General features: G+C 35.0%; 1 protein-coding gene across 2 annotated transcripts in view; it reads left to right on the forward strand.

Annotated features, from left to right (window-relative positions):
* Positions 1-4,469: 4,469 nt before the first annotated feature.
* The window catches only part of zgc:171844 (uncharacterized protein LOC100151763 homolog), a 29,324-nt gene continuing 15,721 nt past the window's right edge, over positions 4,470-18,072 (forward strand). Inside the window, exon 1 of one of the 2 annotated variants that reach the window (XM_051105931.1) lies at positions 4,470-4,771. In XM_051105931.1, coding sequence (XP_050961888.1) covers positions 4,693-4,771 — 79 coding nt within the window. In that variant the 5' untranslated portion in view covers positions 4,470-4,692. The remainder of the gene's footprint in view (positions 4,772-18,072) is intronic. The other variant, XM_051105930.1, reaches the window with a different exon arrangement.

Genomic DNA, 18,072 nt, shown 5'->3' on the forward strand with positions numbered 1-18,072 from the left:
CAGGGTATTTGACCTTTTTTTTAAAGGAGAGGAAGGATGGTTATAAATATTCTTTCATTCTTTTTCATGTTTGAAATCAAAAACATCTATTAAATGATTATTTCCTCTTTAAACAAACACATGAAGTTAAGTGTTTTTCATTTTGTCTAAATGTCTTGATAAGCTTTACATTATAACAAGTGGTGTACTTTGACCCAGTGTGAATCATTTTATGGCATTCCTTGTAAAGAAATGGTGAACGTAAATTTGCCATGGTGACATTTCATGGCATAGCAATGTGTCAATGTTGATGTTGTTGCTCAAATCTAACAGCAAGCATTGACACCAGGGTCAGATAAAAGTGCTCCTCAAAAGGTTGCTTCAAAAGCATAATCTATCAATGCAACCAGGCTGTTAATGGTTCAGCAAAACCCAACCCACACAAACGTTTTCTGTAGGCCTCATTCATAGTGCAAACATACTGTGAGCTTAACGTTTATGTCCTGACTGTTGACTGGGATAAACCACTTGTTTTACAATTAAAATTACTTTAAGCAAATGTTTATGTTATCATACAGGAAAGGCTGTAATGCTTGATAAAACATTTCCTAGAAGTTGGATCATTCTATTACTGACACAACAGGGACTGTATTAAAATGTAAAGCCAGTGTTTTTAATGAAACAGTGCATTAATGTTGCAGGTTTTTACTTTTTCTGAATATGAACATTACAAATGTTACATCAAGTCCACTGACCCAAAGACTGAAAGTGTTTTACATTTTAAAGGTAAGCAGTAGTTACTTTGGTTATATTTGCGAGTTTTGACTTTCCATAAATATTTGCCAACATGAATGGATGGAAAACATTTCAACGAAATATGTAAACATCTCATTTATAATTTTGCATAAATTTGTATCTCCACCGAGTAACAGTTTTCAAAGGCTTTTTCTTGAAGTGGAATTGCTGCCAAATAGTAATTAGTGCAGTTTAAAAATATATATTATTTAATTTCTTCTTATATATTTAATTTTATTTACTTTTTATTCAATTATGAGCCAATTTATGTATGACAAGCATTTTAGTATGCATTTTATTAAGCATATTACGTATTTATTTGGCATATTTGTTGTATTTTATTAATTATTTTGGTAACATCTTGACCAAAAATGACCAATCAATAGTTGTTAAGCACATGACATCAAAAAGCATACATACTTTTTGTGTGTTGGTATTATTTTTGTTTTGTTTTTTTTTGTTTTTTGTTTTGTGCTGGGCGATATACCGATTTAAGTGGTATACCGGTTTGAATTAGGTACACAATATGAATTTAAAAAAATTGCATACAAGTGGCTAATCAACATAGCATCTTGAATTGAAAGAAGATGGCTGTTACCTGCATACACTTCTGACAAATGCAACTATTATTAACACAGCTAATTCTTTAACTAAGCAAATAAACCAAATAAACGACCGTTAGCAAAAGCCAGAGACGCTAAAGACGAATGCAAAAAGGGCAAATTAATGCAACAGGCACAGCAAGATCACTGTTCTTGATGCGAATATTGGAAGAAAATCCTACTGAATTGGGGGTTTATATGAATGTATCTCTGAGGGGAACTGACTGTCTTCAAAAAGTATTTTCTTTTCATCTTACATCAATATAATGTATATATGTAGTTTTTAAAGGCAGGTAACCAAGGAAACGCTGTATTGTTGCTGTTCCAGAGTTGTTCCATAAGCGCCACTGTCAGAGGCTACACGTTTACACTAGTGAGTTTTAAAACGCATAACTTTTGCTACGGTTCCGCTTGTGGTTTACACTACGGTGTTTTCGACATGTGAAAATGGAGACTTTTGAAACGCTGCAGACCCTGTTTTGAAAAGTTTTGAAAGAGGGGTTGCTTTTCAGTGTACGCAGACCAAACCTGAGAATTTTGAAAATGATGGCGTAGCTGTATCCTTGACGACTGTGTAAACCAGGGGTGTCAAACTCAGTTCCTGGAGGGCCGCAGCCCTGCAGAGTTTTGTTCCAACCTTGCTCCAACACAAATACTATGCAGTTTTCAATTAAGCCTAAAGGACTTGATTAGCTGGATCAGGTGTGTTTAATTAGGGTTACATCTAAACTCTGCAGGGCTGCGGCCCTCCAGGACCGGAGTCGAATGCATCATTCGACCCTTCCAAGCATGTAGACGCGCCATCTAAATAGGCATCTAAATATACATCAATGGTTGTATCTGCATGAACGGTAATGTGTCATGCGTTTTCAGTTGTGTAGTGTAGACGGAGATCGTTTCTGAAAGGCAGTGAAAGCTAGTGTAGACGAGGATCGTTTTCATTTTAAAACGCCATTTTAAACGCACTAGTGTAAACAGAGAGTGAATTTTCGTTTTCATTCAACTGGTCTGCTGCTTTTGTTTTGTGTAGATATGGTATGTAGCAGTGGCGATTTCTTTAAGACTGCAAGGGAAGCTCAGCTTCCCCTATAATGTCACAAAATTAATGGTCAAATTATGTACTATTGTATTAACATTTTCTTGACTAAAAATGCGTTAGAAAACGTTCATCTCAAAGACGAGTTCGTTCAGAATCAGTTAGATATAGCAGGTCGGCTGACTTGATTTTCTTCTCATACATTCCCGTAGCGTCACAGTGCATTTCCCCGTTGAAGCCCAGCGTCCATTGACTTCAATGCGGCTGCTTTGAACGTTTTTTTTCAGTGCTTTGAAACTAGACGGTCATTGGATAAACGCTGCGATTATGTCCCGCCCACGGACGCTCAGCGTCTCTGGGGGTGAATGAGGAGCAAATGAGGAGTGGGCTGGCCTGGACGCCGAGCTTCTGCGTGATGATTGGAGGGTCTGTCGAAAGATTGCATCTCCTTTTGACTGACAGCGATTTTGTACTATAAGGAATCGCTGAAGCTATTCGCGCTCAGTCCCATCGCGGATTTCTCAAGTTCAGTCGAAATAAAAACTGCTGCAACCTATTTCTTTATATTTGCTTGGCGAAATTGCTTGATTTTCATCATACATTTCACACAATTATACACCACATTCCTTGTTTCACTTTTACAGAGTTTAATATTTTTTTTAGATCGTTCATTCATTCATTCATGTTAATATTTAATGTAGTAATCAATATATATATATAGATTACTACATTAAATATTAACATGGAGGATGACTATAAATTAATATATATATATATATATATATAGTAATCTTGAAAAATTTTAACATAACATAATGAAACCTTATATTTCTATTAAAATACTTTATAAATAAATAAATCTCCATAATAACCTTATTTAAATTGCTAAATATTTATACTCTATAGTAGCATCTGACTAAAAGAAAAAATACATCATATTTTGCATAATAAAACTAAAGCTTTTTTTTTTTACGATTGTTTGCATTGTGACTTACTTATGACAATAAGGCACATTCTTGTGAATAAATAAATAGACAATTTTATGATGTAGGCCGAAAATGAGCTTCCCCTATTTGACAGACCAGTAGCCGCCACTGGTATGTAGTAAAGCTAAGGTCAGACCTTTCTGTTTTTGCTTAAAATGTTTAAATTATACAATCTAATTTACACCAAAAACTGCTTATACTATCCACCTTTTTCTACCCATAAGAGTGGGCGTGGCCATTTGTAAATTTTATGGGTCTGGCTTCCGGCAGTGTTGCCAAGTCCACAGTTTTTCCGGGCTACTTTAACAGTGTTGCCGCAGGTTGTTTTTGATGTCCGTGGGTTGAAACGACCTCAATTTAGCCCCTGAAATACAAATTTACCAGGGGAACCCCGACAAAAAAACGTGTATTTTATCCCCCAGAACGGGGACCCCCTCGAAACAAGATTTAGCTAGTTTTGAGTAGCAGTTGGGCGGGTCTTGTTGTGAAAACCTGGCAACCCTGGCTTCTGGTCTCATGGGAGTCCAGCTATTTCTAGCTGTACAAAACAGCTGGTTTTGCTGCTTGATATTGCAAATTGGTGTGTCTTATCATATTATTTTAATGTATTATCATAATTATGAGCACACTGGTTTTAGTGCATTTTACAGATTACTGCATGTTGTTATTCTTCCAGTTATTTCCCCATGGCAGCTAATGAACCGGAAGTCTCACCCATAGGCTTACTTCTGCGTTAAAGGAAAAGGTGGAAATAAGGTTGTTTGAATCGTTATTAAAAATGCAGTGGTTCTGCAACTCTTTCATGCAATCTGATTCATTTAAAGGCACAGCGTCAGAATCCTATAAAAAAAGTGATACCGATTCAAACCGCCCAGGACTACTCTTTTTATAATATGCATATATTTAATAGCACATTTTGTAAAATTTAACGGTTAAGTCTCTATACAAAAACACGTTTGTCGTATTTGTCAAAAGTAGGGTATATCTGATCTTTAAAATGTAATTTCAGAAGTAAAAGAAAGATATTTTACCTTAATGTCACTTTTCCCGTTATTCACAGGGTGGCGCTTTCAGGTAATGGGAGAATAATTGTGTTGAGCATCACTACAATGTGTCACACAATCACTCACAGCATCGGCAGCAGGTGCGGGCGCGCGCATCACTGTGTGCATCAGCGAGGACATGGAGTTAAAAACCTCCATCAGTCAAACTGCGCTTTGATTCACCGGCCGAAGAGCAAAGCAGCGACATCTGATCTAGCTCAAACTTCAAGTGTGTTGAGGAGCTTGAAAGCATGGAGAAAGGGCGCAGCACCCCGAAACTGTACGGATCCCTGGATCAAACAGAGCTCTGCGGAGACACAAGCAAACAAGGTGAGAATGATATGATGAAATTCATCTATAGCTGCGTTTATGAAGGTGCTTGAGTGCTTTTTTAGTGCCATACTTGACTTCTGTTTAGCGTATGCATAAATACGTTACTTTTAAAACGATGCAGTTCTCTTTTAAAATCATCAGTTCGCTTAGAAATGAAGTTATTTATAGTGTCGCTAATTCAGTCCATAGTTACAGAAAGCAACGTGTAATGTATGTGAAGGGTCTGTTTAAATGAATTGATTGTTTTTGAGAGTGCAACTGACGGTTTTCTATTAATAGCCTACAAATAGACAACTTAATGTACGTTTTACAAGTAACTATTTTAAACAATTATGAAACATTCAGCAACTGCCTTCACATTTTTACAATATTTAGTGAATGTTAGGAGAGTGAGGGAAAAAGCTCAGTTAAAAAAAACTCAGATGTACTAGGCATGATCAGTCTGTCATTTAACAGTGGGCTACATTTAAAGTTATTTTTCCTGTCAGGTCCCAGTATCACTTTCACCCCAGGAAGCAGCTATTTGCTCATTCCTGCTTTCTTCTAATGATCCGACAAAGGAAATACAATCATGTTTTCATGATTATACAGATAGTGACAGCAGGGTGGGAAACAGCAAGACTGCTGTGTTTCTTTGGACTGCCATGACTAATCCTGACTAAAGAAATCCTAATAAATAGACCTTGTGAGACTTGAACGCGTTTCCCATTGGCGCTTAAAACAACTGTAGTTTATTTTTGCGACTTTAGAGCCCCTTACAGTTAAAGTGATAGTTCTTCCAAAAATTAAAATTCTGTCATTGATTACTCACCCTCATGCCGTTCCAAACCTGTAGGACCTTCGTTCATCTTCAGAACACAAATTAAGATATTTTTGATGAAATCTATTGGCTTTCTGACCCTGCAAAGACAGTAATGCAACTGACGTGTTCAAAGCCAGTAAGGACATTGTTAAAATAGCCCTTGTGACGTCAGTGGTTCAACTATAATGTTATAAAGATATGAGAATATTGTTTGGGTGCAAAGCCTCTCTTTTTCAGACCGAGGCATTCAAACTTTAAAAAGATACAAAAATTGGTACATGCAACTCTTACACTAGCTTTGTGTGAAAACAAACCAACTTAAACAGTCAGATCTGTAAACCGATCAACTGGTTTGTTGGAGAGATTCATAATACTGCTTAATTGTGTCGCACATAAGAAAAAAAAAACTTTAACAGATGGGCTCCCTATAATGTGTGCCGATGCCAAAAATATGCTGTTAACATCCCATCATTATAATTTTCATCACGAGGCACAATATGGCAAGTCTTTAATTTGGATCATGCAATTAAATTTTGTTACAGAAACACTCAGCTCCATTAACTGAAAGAATGCAGTTCTCCACATGACAATGTTCAAACAGCCAAGCGAACGGTTAAATCAGAGTGCCGTGCTCAAGAAATTTTTATGCAAAGTGACTGAGCAAATTGAAAACTGTCTTTGTGATTCAGCTTTTCTGCATGACATAACTGAATATCTCAGTAAATTGAATAAGAGAAGTCAGAGGAGGTTCATCGCAGATGTACGAGTCTGTTAAAGGCTTTCAGTTTAATCTAATGTGATCTGGGGAGTCTCAACTGTTAGCCAAACCGTCGTGCACAGCTTGTGTAAGACACTCTGTTGTGATTTCCACAAAAGCAAACACAAATCGCACTGATTCAAAGAACAGCTCACCAGTAAATGAAGGTTTGCTGGAATTTGCTCACCTTCAGGCCATTCAAAATGTAGATGAGATTCTTCATCATATTAGATTCAGAGAAATTTAGCATTACATCACTTGCTCAGAAATAAATCCTCTGCAGTGAATGGGTGCCGTCAGAATGAGTCCAAACAGCTAAAAAACCAACACATTAAACCACACGACTCCAGTTCATTGGTTAACAGTTCATTGGTTCCAGTTCATTGGTTAACATCTTGTGAAGTGGTAAGTCATTTTCGAATTTGAACCCTTGTTTCCGGCGTCAAACCATTGCAATTTTCTAACAAGATAAAATACCAGCACTGATTTTGCAACAAACAAATGCTCTTCGCTTCAGGCAGAATCATGCAAATATTCTTCACACCGATTGCACAGTATGACTTTACAGCTGAAAAACCTCAGATCAAATCTGAAATGTGCTTTCTAGACAAGCATGTTTCTGATCATTGCCTGAACTTTTAACTCATATCGAAAATCTGCAGTGTACCCAAAGACCACAGTTCACAGGCACTTCTCATTAAATCTGATAGATCTTGATAGAACTGCCCAGAAAAGTGTAAGAAACTCCTCTGATCCTTTGCCACAATGATCCGACTACAATCAACTATTTGGATGCAGTGAGATTGATGGATAGAAGTTCACCTTTCAGAAAACATAAATACAAATAAGGACATAAAAAGTGCCTTTTTCCTCACATCTCTTGTGTTACGCCTGGATAACAAGGCCGGAGTGCATGTTTCGTAGTACTTAGATGTTGTTTGTGTAAAGTGTGTACTGGCAGTAGAAATGTGGTTTTAAATGATATCTAAACTCTATAGTAAATTATGCCTCAGTATCTCCTTTTGGTTTTTTCAATTGCACTAAATGTAATTGCATAAATAATGACAAACAGGATTCCTGATTACTCCTCTCCTTTTCATGTTGAATGGACAAACAGATCCTTTTGATCACAGAATTGTTTGTAGTGTTTTAATGTTTGATGTTCAGTGCTGTAGTTCTTGTGGTACGATGTGATGAAGTGCTTTGTGTGTGTGTTGTGGTACTGCATGAGCTGGTGTAGGAGTGTCTCCAGGCATTGTGACTGAAGCTGTGAAGACTGATTGACACTGTGAGGTAGTGTGAGATCCCAACGCCTCCTCTGTTCCAGCAGGAATGACGTAGATTTACAATCTCCTGGTTTAAAGGATTCTCAAGCGTAGGAGATGTGCCAACCTGATCTGTTATTGTCACATTAATGTTTTAAAGGCTGTTGATCCACCTACTATCATCACAATTTACAATGCATGGTGTTCAAGGTTTTTTGTTTGTTTGTTTGTTTGTTTTTGCCAAAGTACAGACTCTAGTAGAAGACAAGCTTGGACCAGCATGAATTTTTATGATGGTTCATTGCTGATGTAAGAAATGCATTTAGACCATACAGGTGCAAACTGCTGTCTCGCAACTAGGGCTGCACAATTATGACAAAAATCATAATTGTCGATTATTACCTTGAAATTTTAATTGCGATTATTAATTACGATTATCACAATTTATAGTGAATGATGTTTTGAATGGCATTAAAGCAAAGCTTTTTTTTTCATTGTTTGAAGCAACTGCATGCCATATTTTTATATATAGTTTCTTCTTTAAATATAAAAAATGAAAAAAATAAAACAATGGGGAAAAAAAACCCTTAAGATAACCTGTAGGAAAAACACACACACTCTCACACATACATCTTAAAGGAGAACTCCAATTCCAGAACAACAATTTACAAATAATTTACTCATCCACGATGTTCATGTCTTTTTTTCTTCAGTCGTAAAGAAATTATGTTTTTTTAGGAAAACATTTCAGCATTTTTCTCCATATAATGGACTGATATGGTGCCCGAATTTGAACTTCCAAAATGCAGTTTAAATGCGGCTTCAAACGATACCAAATGCGGTTGTAAACGATCCCAGCATAGAAAGAAGGGACTTTTCTAGCGAAACGATAGGTTCTTTACATAAAAAAAAAAAAATTTAAATACTTTTTATTCTCAAACGCTCATCTTGCCTTGCAGTCTCTGAACTCTGTGTATTCTGACTCAAGACAGTATTTTCTCCCTCAACTTCAAAAATCATTTCAGAATCATCCTACATCGCTGCAGAAGTACCGACCCAGTCTTTACAAAGTGAACATGCAAAAAAAGATCAAACACTCTTAACAAAAAAAGTAAAACAGCGATATAGGACGATTTTGAAGTTGAGGGAGAACATGAGATGGGAGTTTTTCGACATACCCTAACTGTCACAAACCGGAATAAAAACAGTCCAGGCAGAGCAAGAGAAGACGAGCGTTTGGCATTAAAAAAGTATATAAACTGTATTAGTTTTATGAAAATAACCGATCGTTTTGCTAGATAAGACCCTTCTTCCTCGGTTGGGATCGTTTACAACCGCATTTGGGATCATTTAAAACCACATTTAAACTGCATTTTGGAAGTTCAAATTCGGGGCACCATATCAGTCCATTATATGGAGAGAAATCCTGAAATGTTTTCCTCAAAAAAACATAATTTCTTTATGACTGAAGAAAGAAAGACATGAACATCTTGGATGACAAGGGGGTGAGTAAATTATCTGTAAATTGTTGTTCTGGAAGTGGACTTCTCCTTTAAGCAAGCAGAATAATGTAAGTGGATTTATTTTATTTATTTTTTTGTAATTGCACCTTTGAACGATTACATAATTGTGGCATCTGTAATTGTAATCATGATTAGAAATTCAAATAAATTGTGCAGCCCTACCCGCAACCAAAAAGCATTTAAAAAGCATTTAAGTATTCAAATCTTAGATGTTTATTAAGACACTTTTACATCCACAATAACATTTAAAATATCCGTAAGCTTAATGTATATAAAATCATAATTTAGCGAGTACTTGCAATTGGGAGGTGGCTGCCCTGAACCCTAACCCCTAAATTTCAATTCATGAAAATTAAATGAAATAATGTTTGCGTTTTATTCCATTGTTGATTTTAAAAACTCCAAGAAATATATTTATTTTACATTTTCTTTGTAAATTATGAAACTTTATGTAAAAAAAACAAAAAACAAATCATGTCACTACTATCTCATAGTTACATGGTGAGTAGATAGACCCCATCATTTTGAGATAAATGTGTTCAAAAGTATGAAAAATCTGTGTGTAACTTTAAGGAATGTTACTACCGAACACCTTTTTTCTATAATTAAACATTTTTTGGCAGTTATTCCATAACATTTAGTTCAGAACTGTGCTAGTTAACCATGTACTGAGCATCTTTGAGCTAGGTTTAAAAGTATCTAAAATTGTCACTACTAAAACATCTTTGTTTTTTGGGTGTTATCCCATAAAATTGTCACTACCGTAACAGTCACGACCGAAAAATGTCCTTATTGTTTTGGTAGTGACAAAATTGAGCATGTAATCCTTTATTTGGGGGGGAAATAAACAAAAGTTTTGTACAGTTATGCAAAGGTTTTGTATTTTTGTGTTTTAGTAATGTTTTAGTATGTGGGTCAAAATTCTGTAATGTGATCGCTATCAAAGTATTACTGTCATTACCGAAAATGTGCAGTCACAACCAAAACATGGGATGTTTTGTCAAAAATAAAGTATACTGAATTATCAGATGTTATGACAGTGTTTGGTTCAATATTCAAACTAATGAATTGTTAAGTTTGAAATCAGTACAATGAACTTTTTGCCTTTTACAAAGAAAAAGTTGATTCAAAATACAACAAATCCGATAAATAACACTTTAAAAATTAATGTTGTTAAAATTGTAATTGTTATTGATTTACCTCTGAAAACAAGAAAGGTTGTTTACAAGGAAGATGTAAGCAAAATCTTAATAGGTCAGTGTAACCCTTCTTGTTAAATTATATATTACTGTGTTTTGGTACTGACAAATTTGGGAAGAGGACAAATATTCCAAAACTTTCTGAAAATACAATGTGAGAATTAACTGCACAATTAAAGAAATGTGTACATTGGATATTATACAATTTGCATACATATAAAATTTGTGGAAAAGGACACATTTTTTTAAGACATTTCCAACTCTTTCCAACTTGGGCTTATTCTGTAGAATGGCCCATGTGTGTGTGTATTTTATAAAATATTGAAAAATTATTATATTTAATTATATATTTAATACTTATTAATTTCATTATTATCGTTACTATTGGAACTGAGAAGTATATAAATAACTGAGAATTTAAAGGGATTTTAAAAGTGCTTAATTGTCATCAAAATAATCTCACAGCACAAAATCACAAATGAGGCTTTTTTTATTCTATTGTTTTATATTATCTTCAGTAAGAACGAACAATTCTTAATAGTTATGTAACAGTTATGTTTCAGTTTCATGGACTTTTCTTCCTTTGTTTGATTTTCCCGCTTTTTTCTTTGGTTGTCATCATTACTAATATGATTAGTTCAGCTGTGTGTCATTAATTTACCTTGTTTGTATGAGTATTTATGTTCTTCCTTTTCCTGTGTTCTCTGTCCGGTCTCATTTACATTAATAGTGTTGTTGACTCCCATCTGTTCTGTTTACTTTGGTGTTTTGCACTTGTGTGGATTACCATTTTGAGCTCTCTGCCTGTCTGTCCACAATACATTGTTATACATCATTGTACAGGTTCAACAAAGCAAACTCAAAATGGCTTATGGCTTAGTTGATCTTCAGACATGTCTCCATCTTCATTTGACTTCTTACCTGTTTCCTGTCAGAGTATCACTGTTGTGTTGATACATGAAGCTGTGAATTTCTGTCAGTCCTACAGAGTTTTCCACAAGTGAGACAGAGCAAGTGTGTGGTGAACTGACACATGAGAATAAATCTGTCAGGACTGATCTGAAACGTTTGGGTGGGCGGCAGTGACTCACGCACACACACATACGTCTCGGCACACTGACCAGACCACATCAGGGTATCCCATAATCCTGCTTTTAATTTATTACCCCTGTTTTCCATCCCTTTTGTTTTCCCTCGGGTGGATGCGGATGTGGTTTGTTTAGACATTTTTTCTCTGACTGTCAGGCAATTAAAAGCCAATATCTGCTCAGCGCTGTGAGGTGACTCATAGCTTATAGTGTTTCCGAGGGCAGAGAGAGAGAAAAAACATTGAAGTGGAGAGATAGAGGGATAAAAGATGTACCTTATATCAGAACAGCGTGTTCGCTCTTTACAGCCGAGGAAGGTGTCAATGTCAGCTGCCAGTTAAAAACACATATAGCACCATCTGTAAACCAGTGAACTCGCTTGGGTTTTCCATCAATCCCTAGATATAAAGTTTAAACCTATAAAGATGCTGTGTGTGTTGATATAAAACGACACACATCACATTTCAATAGGTGATTCTGTGGGATTTCTTGATCAGTGTTTCTGTTGGTTTCTACTATAAAATGTGTCATTTGTTAAATTAATTATCTAAAACAGGGTTTTTAAGCATCTAAGCTAATGTACGTTTACATCTTTCAAAAGTTTGTGGATAGTAGTTTTTTTTTTTTTTTTTTTTTTTTTTTTTTTTACAAATTATTATAAATGAACATTTCAACAAGCCTACAATTGCATGCATACAACTAGGGCTGGGCGATAATTCGATAAGGATAATTATCGCAATATAATTTTCCTCGCTTAAATGATATGAAGAGTTTGATAAATGTTCCATATAATTTTTATGCGCCAAAAGCGGAACGAAAGTTCGGACCAAAGTTTAAACTGCCGCGCAGCGCGAGCTCACTAGAGAAGACGCATTGATTGGCTGCGTCCGAAAGCCTATACAGTTGACTTGCGGCCTCGCTGCCTTATAGTAGATGACTTTGCAGGCAGCGTTTTTGCACGAAGGCACCTCACAAAACTGATTTCGGACAAGCTTCTGAGGCAGCGTAACGGGTTTTGATGATAACTAAACAAATATTTAGATACTATAATATTGATTTCTCGCTAGAAATAACATCAAAAGTGCAAAATGTTAGTCAGAAATATACATTTACACACAAACTGACCACCAAACGCAACTTTCAGATTTATTTTTTTAACTCAACCGTCACGGATCAACCGAATGGAATGCACAGAATTGTGGGATATCTAAGGCAGCGAAGGATACATCTGTGCTGTCTTCAGAATTCCATCAGAAGAAGGTACCTCCGGAGACAGGAAGTGAATTAGAATTCGGACACTTGAATTCAGCGATGAACACAAATCACTCTGTGATTTTAAACCAGTTTAAAGCTGTGTGCAACGAGACAGTCAGAAGGCTTTTCAATCTACACATCGCCATCATTTACCATGGATTTACTGTAGTAACACTCACTGCACCGTGGTATTGTGGCAGCAATGTGGGATATTCACATTGAATTTTATTACAGGAGTATAAACTGCTATAAAACCATGTAGTTATATTTTTACCATGGTATTTACCATTATGTGTGGTTTTAACTGTGTTTATCATGATTTAAAATGTATGCTTGCTACTATGGGAGACCAATGCTTAATAAAAAAAAAAAAAAAAAAAAAACTGGGTCAGAATAAATTTAACAATATAAAACTGAGGTTGCTACAATTTTTACAGACGTTACTGATTGATAATGAACAAAAATTTACCTCTGCATCTGCTCAGGGACAAAAAAAAGTGTTATATTTCTTCTTCTTCTTCTTCTTATTATTATTATTATTATTATATTATTAAACTCATTAGAACATGCAGACATTCATTTTTCTATTTAGATATTTATTTTGTTAAGGAAAATTAATGGTCTGGTTTGGAGCAAAAATCTGACTTTAAACTTTAAAAAAAAAAAAGATTTGACAATTATCGTGATAATTATCAATATCGACTGATACGAAAAAATTATCTTGATAATTTTTTTGCCCATATCGCCCAGGCCTACATACAACTGGTCAAAAGTACCGGTAAAGACATTTATAATGTTACAAAAGATTTCTGTTTTAAATATGCTGTTCTTTTGAGCTGAAAAAGTTTGGAAAAAGGCTATCACGGTTTTCACAAACATATTAAGCATCACATCTGTTTTCAGCATTGATAATAATGAGTGGTTTCTGAAGGATCATGTAACACTGATGGCTGGCGTAATGATGCTGAAAATTCTGCTTAGATATTACAGGAATAAATTACATTTTAAAATATATTTGAACAGAAAATAGTTATTTTAAATTGTAATAATATTTCACTGTATTTACTGTATTTGTGATCAAATAAATGCAGCTTTGGTGAGCATAATTTTACAGACCCCAAACTTTTGAACTATATGTATGTAAACAAACCCATTTATTCTGTGTGTGTGTGAAAACATATTGGCTTTTTTATTGTATTAAAACCAAAACAAATTATTAAAACATTATCTGTAAAGAAACATCACATTTTAATTAGAATATAGGAAAACGTGTATCACAAGGAAAGCAATATGAATATTTCTAAACAAATAAAATATGCATTTTTATGCATATTTACTTTTTATTTATTACTGTTAGAATACATTTTGTCATTTTTCTTCATGGACTCCCCAGCACCCCCTTGAGGCCCTCTCAACCCCAGTATCTTCTCCAAATCATGATATGCCTTTATTATAGTCTCTTGGTGAGTCATGAATCAACTAATATCACCTTTTGATAAGTAAATATGTTCAAGATCAAATATAAATCAGGTTTGCCCATTATATCAGAGAGATATTGTTCATAGAGGACTCTTAAATCATGATAACCTGATAAGCATCGGCTATTAAAACAGCAGACTCCTTTAATAAAGATGGAATATGTTACCCAAAGGAAATGAGCCAGGTGCTTACACATGCTTTTTTTATGCTTACATGTGCAAAAATAAATAAATAAATAAAAAATTACTGTAATGTTCTTTTAACTCTGTTTTCTTTTTCTGATTTGCCCCTACAGACATACAATATGTGTAATATATGTTTATTTGTAATTATAGATGTGCCATTATGGATTCACATAGCATTGTTCTAGTAAATATTACATCATTCATATTCATTTTATGTTTTGTGTTTACATGCATATGTGTAAAACAAGTGAAATGCTGCGTGTGTTTGCTTTGTCGATCTGCACCAGGGATCGCAGTGGTCCAGAACACTACTGGATTTGGGGGTCAATCCCATTGTTTTGAAATCCACTGACTGTGTAAAACTGAAGGCCCAGGTTGTTGCCATAGAGACAGAACTTATGTTTATGAGGCATTGCAGTTGTTGAACGCATCATAGGATAAGCCAAATGAGTCATCGGAGGATACGGACTGCCTCGCTTTTTAGGGCTCAAAAACATTTCAGCTGTTTCTCACAAGGTTGAAAGTCTTTGAAATGCAGACATCGAATTGAGAAGTGGAATTGTAAAAAAATAATGTGCAGTGTCTGTGCATGTTAGGAAATAAATGAAATAATTCACAAATAAACCGTTGTGCGGAATCTTGTTTTAACTTGATGTTTGGACAGTTAGCCAACTTAAAGGAGAAGTTCACCCAAAAATGAAAGCGTACTCACCCTAAAGCCATCCAAGATGTAGATGAGTTTGTTTATTCATGGGAACAGATTTGAAGAAATGTAGTATTATATCACTTGCTCACCAATGGATTCTTTGCAGTGAATGGGTGCCGTCAGAATGAGAGTCCAAACAGCTGATAAAAGCATCATAATAATCCAAAAACTAGGGCTGATTTAAGCTGATGAAAACAAAGATTTTTCTGACTGACTAGTAGTTGTTCATTTTAAGCATTAGTCGACTGTTAGTCATACGGTTATTAATAAAATATATAAATCATAATAATGAGCCTTTAATTGCCTACATAGCCTAAAAAGGGCTTGAGTGCATGCAAAACTGCGTGCTACAGCACACCAGAAGGTATAATAATTATGAATGTAATTATGAATGTCTCAGGGAAACAATGTCTCAATTCCAACCACCTCACCCCCTCTGAAACCTTATCCACAATATAAACTGTTTAAAAACTCAAAACACGGTGCAGTTCTGAGTGTGCTACACACAGGTGAGTGGGCTGGACAAACCACCTGTAGTAATGCATTCTTCATCTCTATATGCACCAGACACTTTCCTATTAACACTACATGTTGCACAGAAAACATTGTGCACCTCTGAGCGTGCTACATACAGGTGAGTGGGCTGGACAAACCACCTGTAGAAACACTATTTTCTCTCTATATGCACCAGACACTTTCTTATTAACACTCCACGTTACAAGGACCTAATAAGGACTTAACAAATGTTTACTTGTCAATGCACCACAAATCATATTGCACTACACTGTAAAAAATTTGTTGAGTCAGCTTAAAATAATGTTACCCTGCTGCTTTAAAATTTTAAGTTCAGTCAACTAAAATAAGTTTAGTCAACTTGAAATGTCAAGTTGTACTAAGTAACAACTTATATAGATATTTTAAGATATTTGTGTTTGCTAAACTTAACAGATGGGTAAGTAACCCAGCTGCCTTAACATTTTAAGTTGATTCAACTCAAATATCTAAGTTGTCACTTAGTATAATTTATAGTATAAGTATAAGTTTATAGTATAAGTTTATAGTATAATATTATAGTATAAGTTGTCACTTAGTATAATAGTATAATTTCAAGTTGAATACATTTTTTTTTTGAGTGTATTTGCACAGTGTATTTGCTTCTTAACTTGTATGGTCTGTCTTAGGTTATGTGTATGTATATATAATTATTTATAGTATATGTATAGTTACATGTATAGGTTTAAAAAATTGTTTCTACGTCTAGTGTATGTATGTTTATTTTTATGTTTATTTATGTAGCACCATGGTCGTTCCACTGTATGTCCACACATGTAGCAGAATGACAATAAAGCTCGACTTGACTTGAAAAACAGCAAGAAGTCTGCATTAACTTTTTATTGATTTATTGATAAACTAATGCTTTCTTTGTTTTCATCGTAAGAGATGAAGTCGACGACACTGACTCATCATCTCCGTTGTAGTTTTTTTTTACTCTCTATATACTTTTTGTGTCAGTAAGGCAAGTATACACAGAGTTTCAAAGCTTTGTGCTCAAGTTCATTGAGACAGAGATGGCAGAAACCGCATCCTGTTTGCTTTCATTATTTTACAAAAGCGCAACGTTTCGTTGTTATTCAAAGTACACACAAATAAACATAGTCTTTATAGAATCGAAAGATGTATTACTTTTATCTGTATGACCAAAAATGATGGAGTATTTTAAGTGACTGCACTGATGCCTCCATCTGTCATGCAATAAACACGCTACTGTTCAGCTTCCACACTCCGCACTGACACTTCAGCAGTGCACAGGTTAAGGTTCTAGGTTACGATTAGATTGAGCACCCATGTAAAGTTGCTATGACTTACATCTTTTAGATGAAAAGCCATATTTGAGGTTGATGAATGATAGGTGAGCATTTGGATGTCCTGACCGATGTACTGTATTACCACATAGAACAGTCGTTAACTATCTGTCCGTCACGGACTGCATGACTTCGCCACTTCCTGTGGATTATTTTTTCTGCGACTAAGTGACTAATAAAGTAGTGGACAACCAAGCCTCTTCTTGTCAACTAACGGTTAGTCAACTATTAGGTGGCAGGCCTACCAAAAATGTATTTTCCATTAGACAAACTAACTAAACAAATTAAAACAGATTCTAAAAGACAGTTTTTAATATTTAATGTGAAATTTGGTGTCAGAATATATGCTTCACTATTGCCTGATTAGATTTTTTAGATCTTCTTTTCGTTTTATTAGTATCTGATTCATTAGATGCCTGTATACACACAACCACATAATCATACACACACACACACACACACATATATATAGAGAGAGAGAGAGCACTGACTCTCTGAATCAACGCTACATGTGATAAAATGATGTTGGTCTGTCATAGAGTGACCAGAACATTCTCGCCCACCCTCGGATTCATGCAGAGTTCAGTAATAATAACACAGCCCAATTAGCACAGTGACGAGCATCATACACATGCTGCGCCACCGTCACATAAGTCCTTGGTTTCAGCCTGGTTTGAAATGTGGTTGGTCAACACCAGGGCGCTTGTTAGTTGATTCCAGATTAGAGAAGCCCTGCTTCTGTAGAAATGTGTGATGATGCTGTTATTTTTATCTTCAAGGGAAAGACAACAAATAGGCAAAACAGTATACAGTATCTAATACAAAGTTTGGACCACTGATCAGTCAGTTGTTTTGCTTGTCCGTTTCTCTGGTTTACTGTTACGCATATCTGTGCAAACATATTATTATATTATATTATATTATATTATATTATATTATATTATATTATATTATATTATATTTACTTCAAAACTTCATCTTTAAAATTTCTGTAATTGCAAATGTCAATTCATGTCAATTTATGATTTCAATTCAGTTATGCATTAGTTCACTGGAGATTTTTGGACAATAAGGCTGGACACTGTGGTTTTGCAGTGACATCTTATAAAAGCTACAAAAAAGGGATTTATTTTTCATCTTCAATGTAAGAATTATTGTAATTGCTTAAATTCAGAATT

Source organism: Labeo rohita, chromosome 3, assembly GCF_022985175.1.
Source record: "Labeo rohita strain BAU-BD-2019 chromosome 3, IGBB_LRoh.1.0, whole genome shotgun sequence".
Classification (NCBI taxonomy): Eukaryota; Metazoa; Chordata; class Actinopteri; order Cypriniformes; family Cyprinidae; genus Labeo; species Labeo rohita.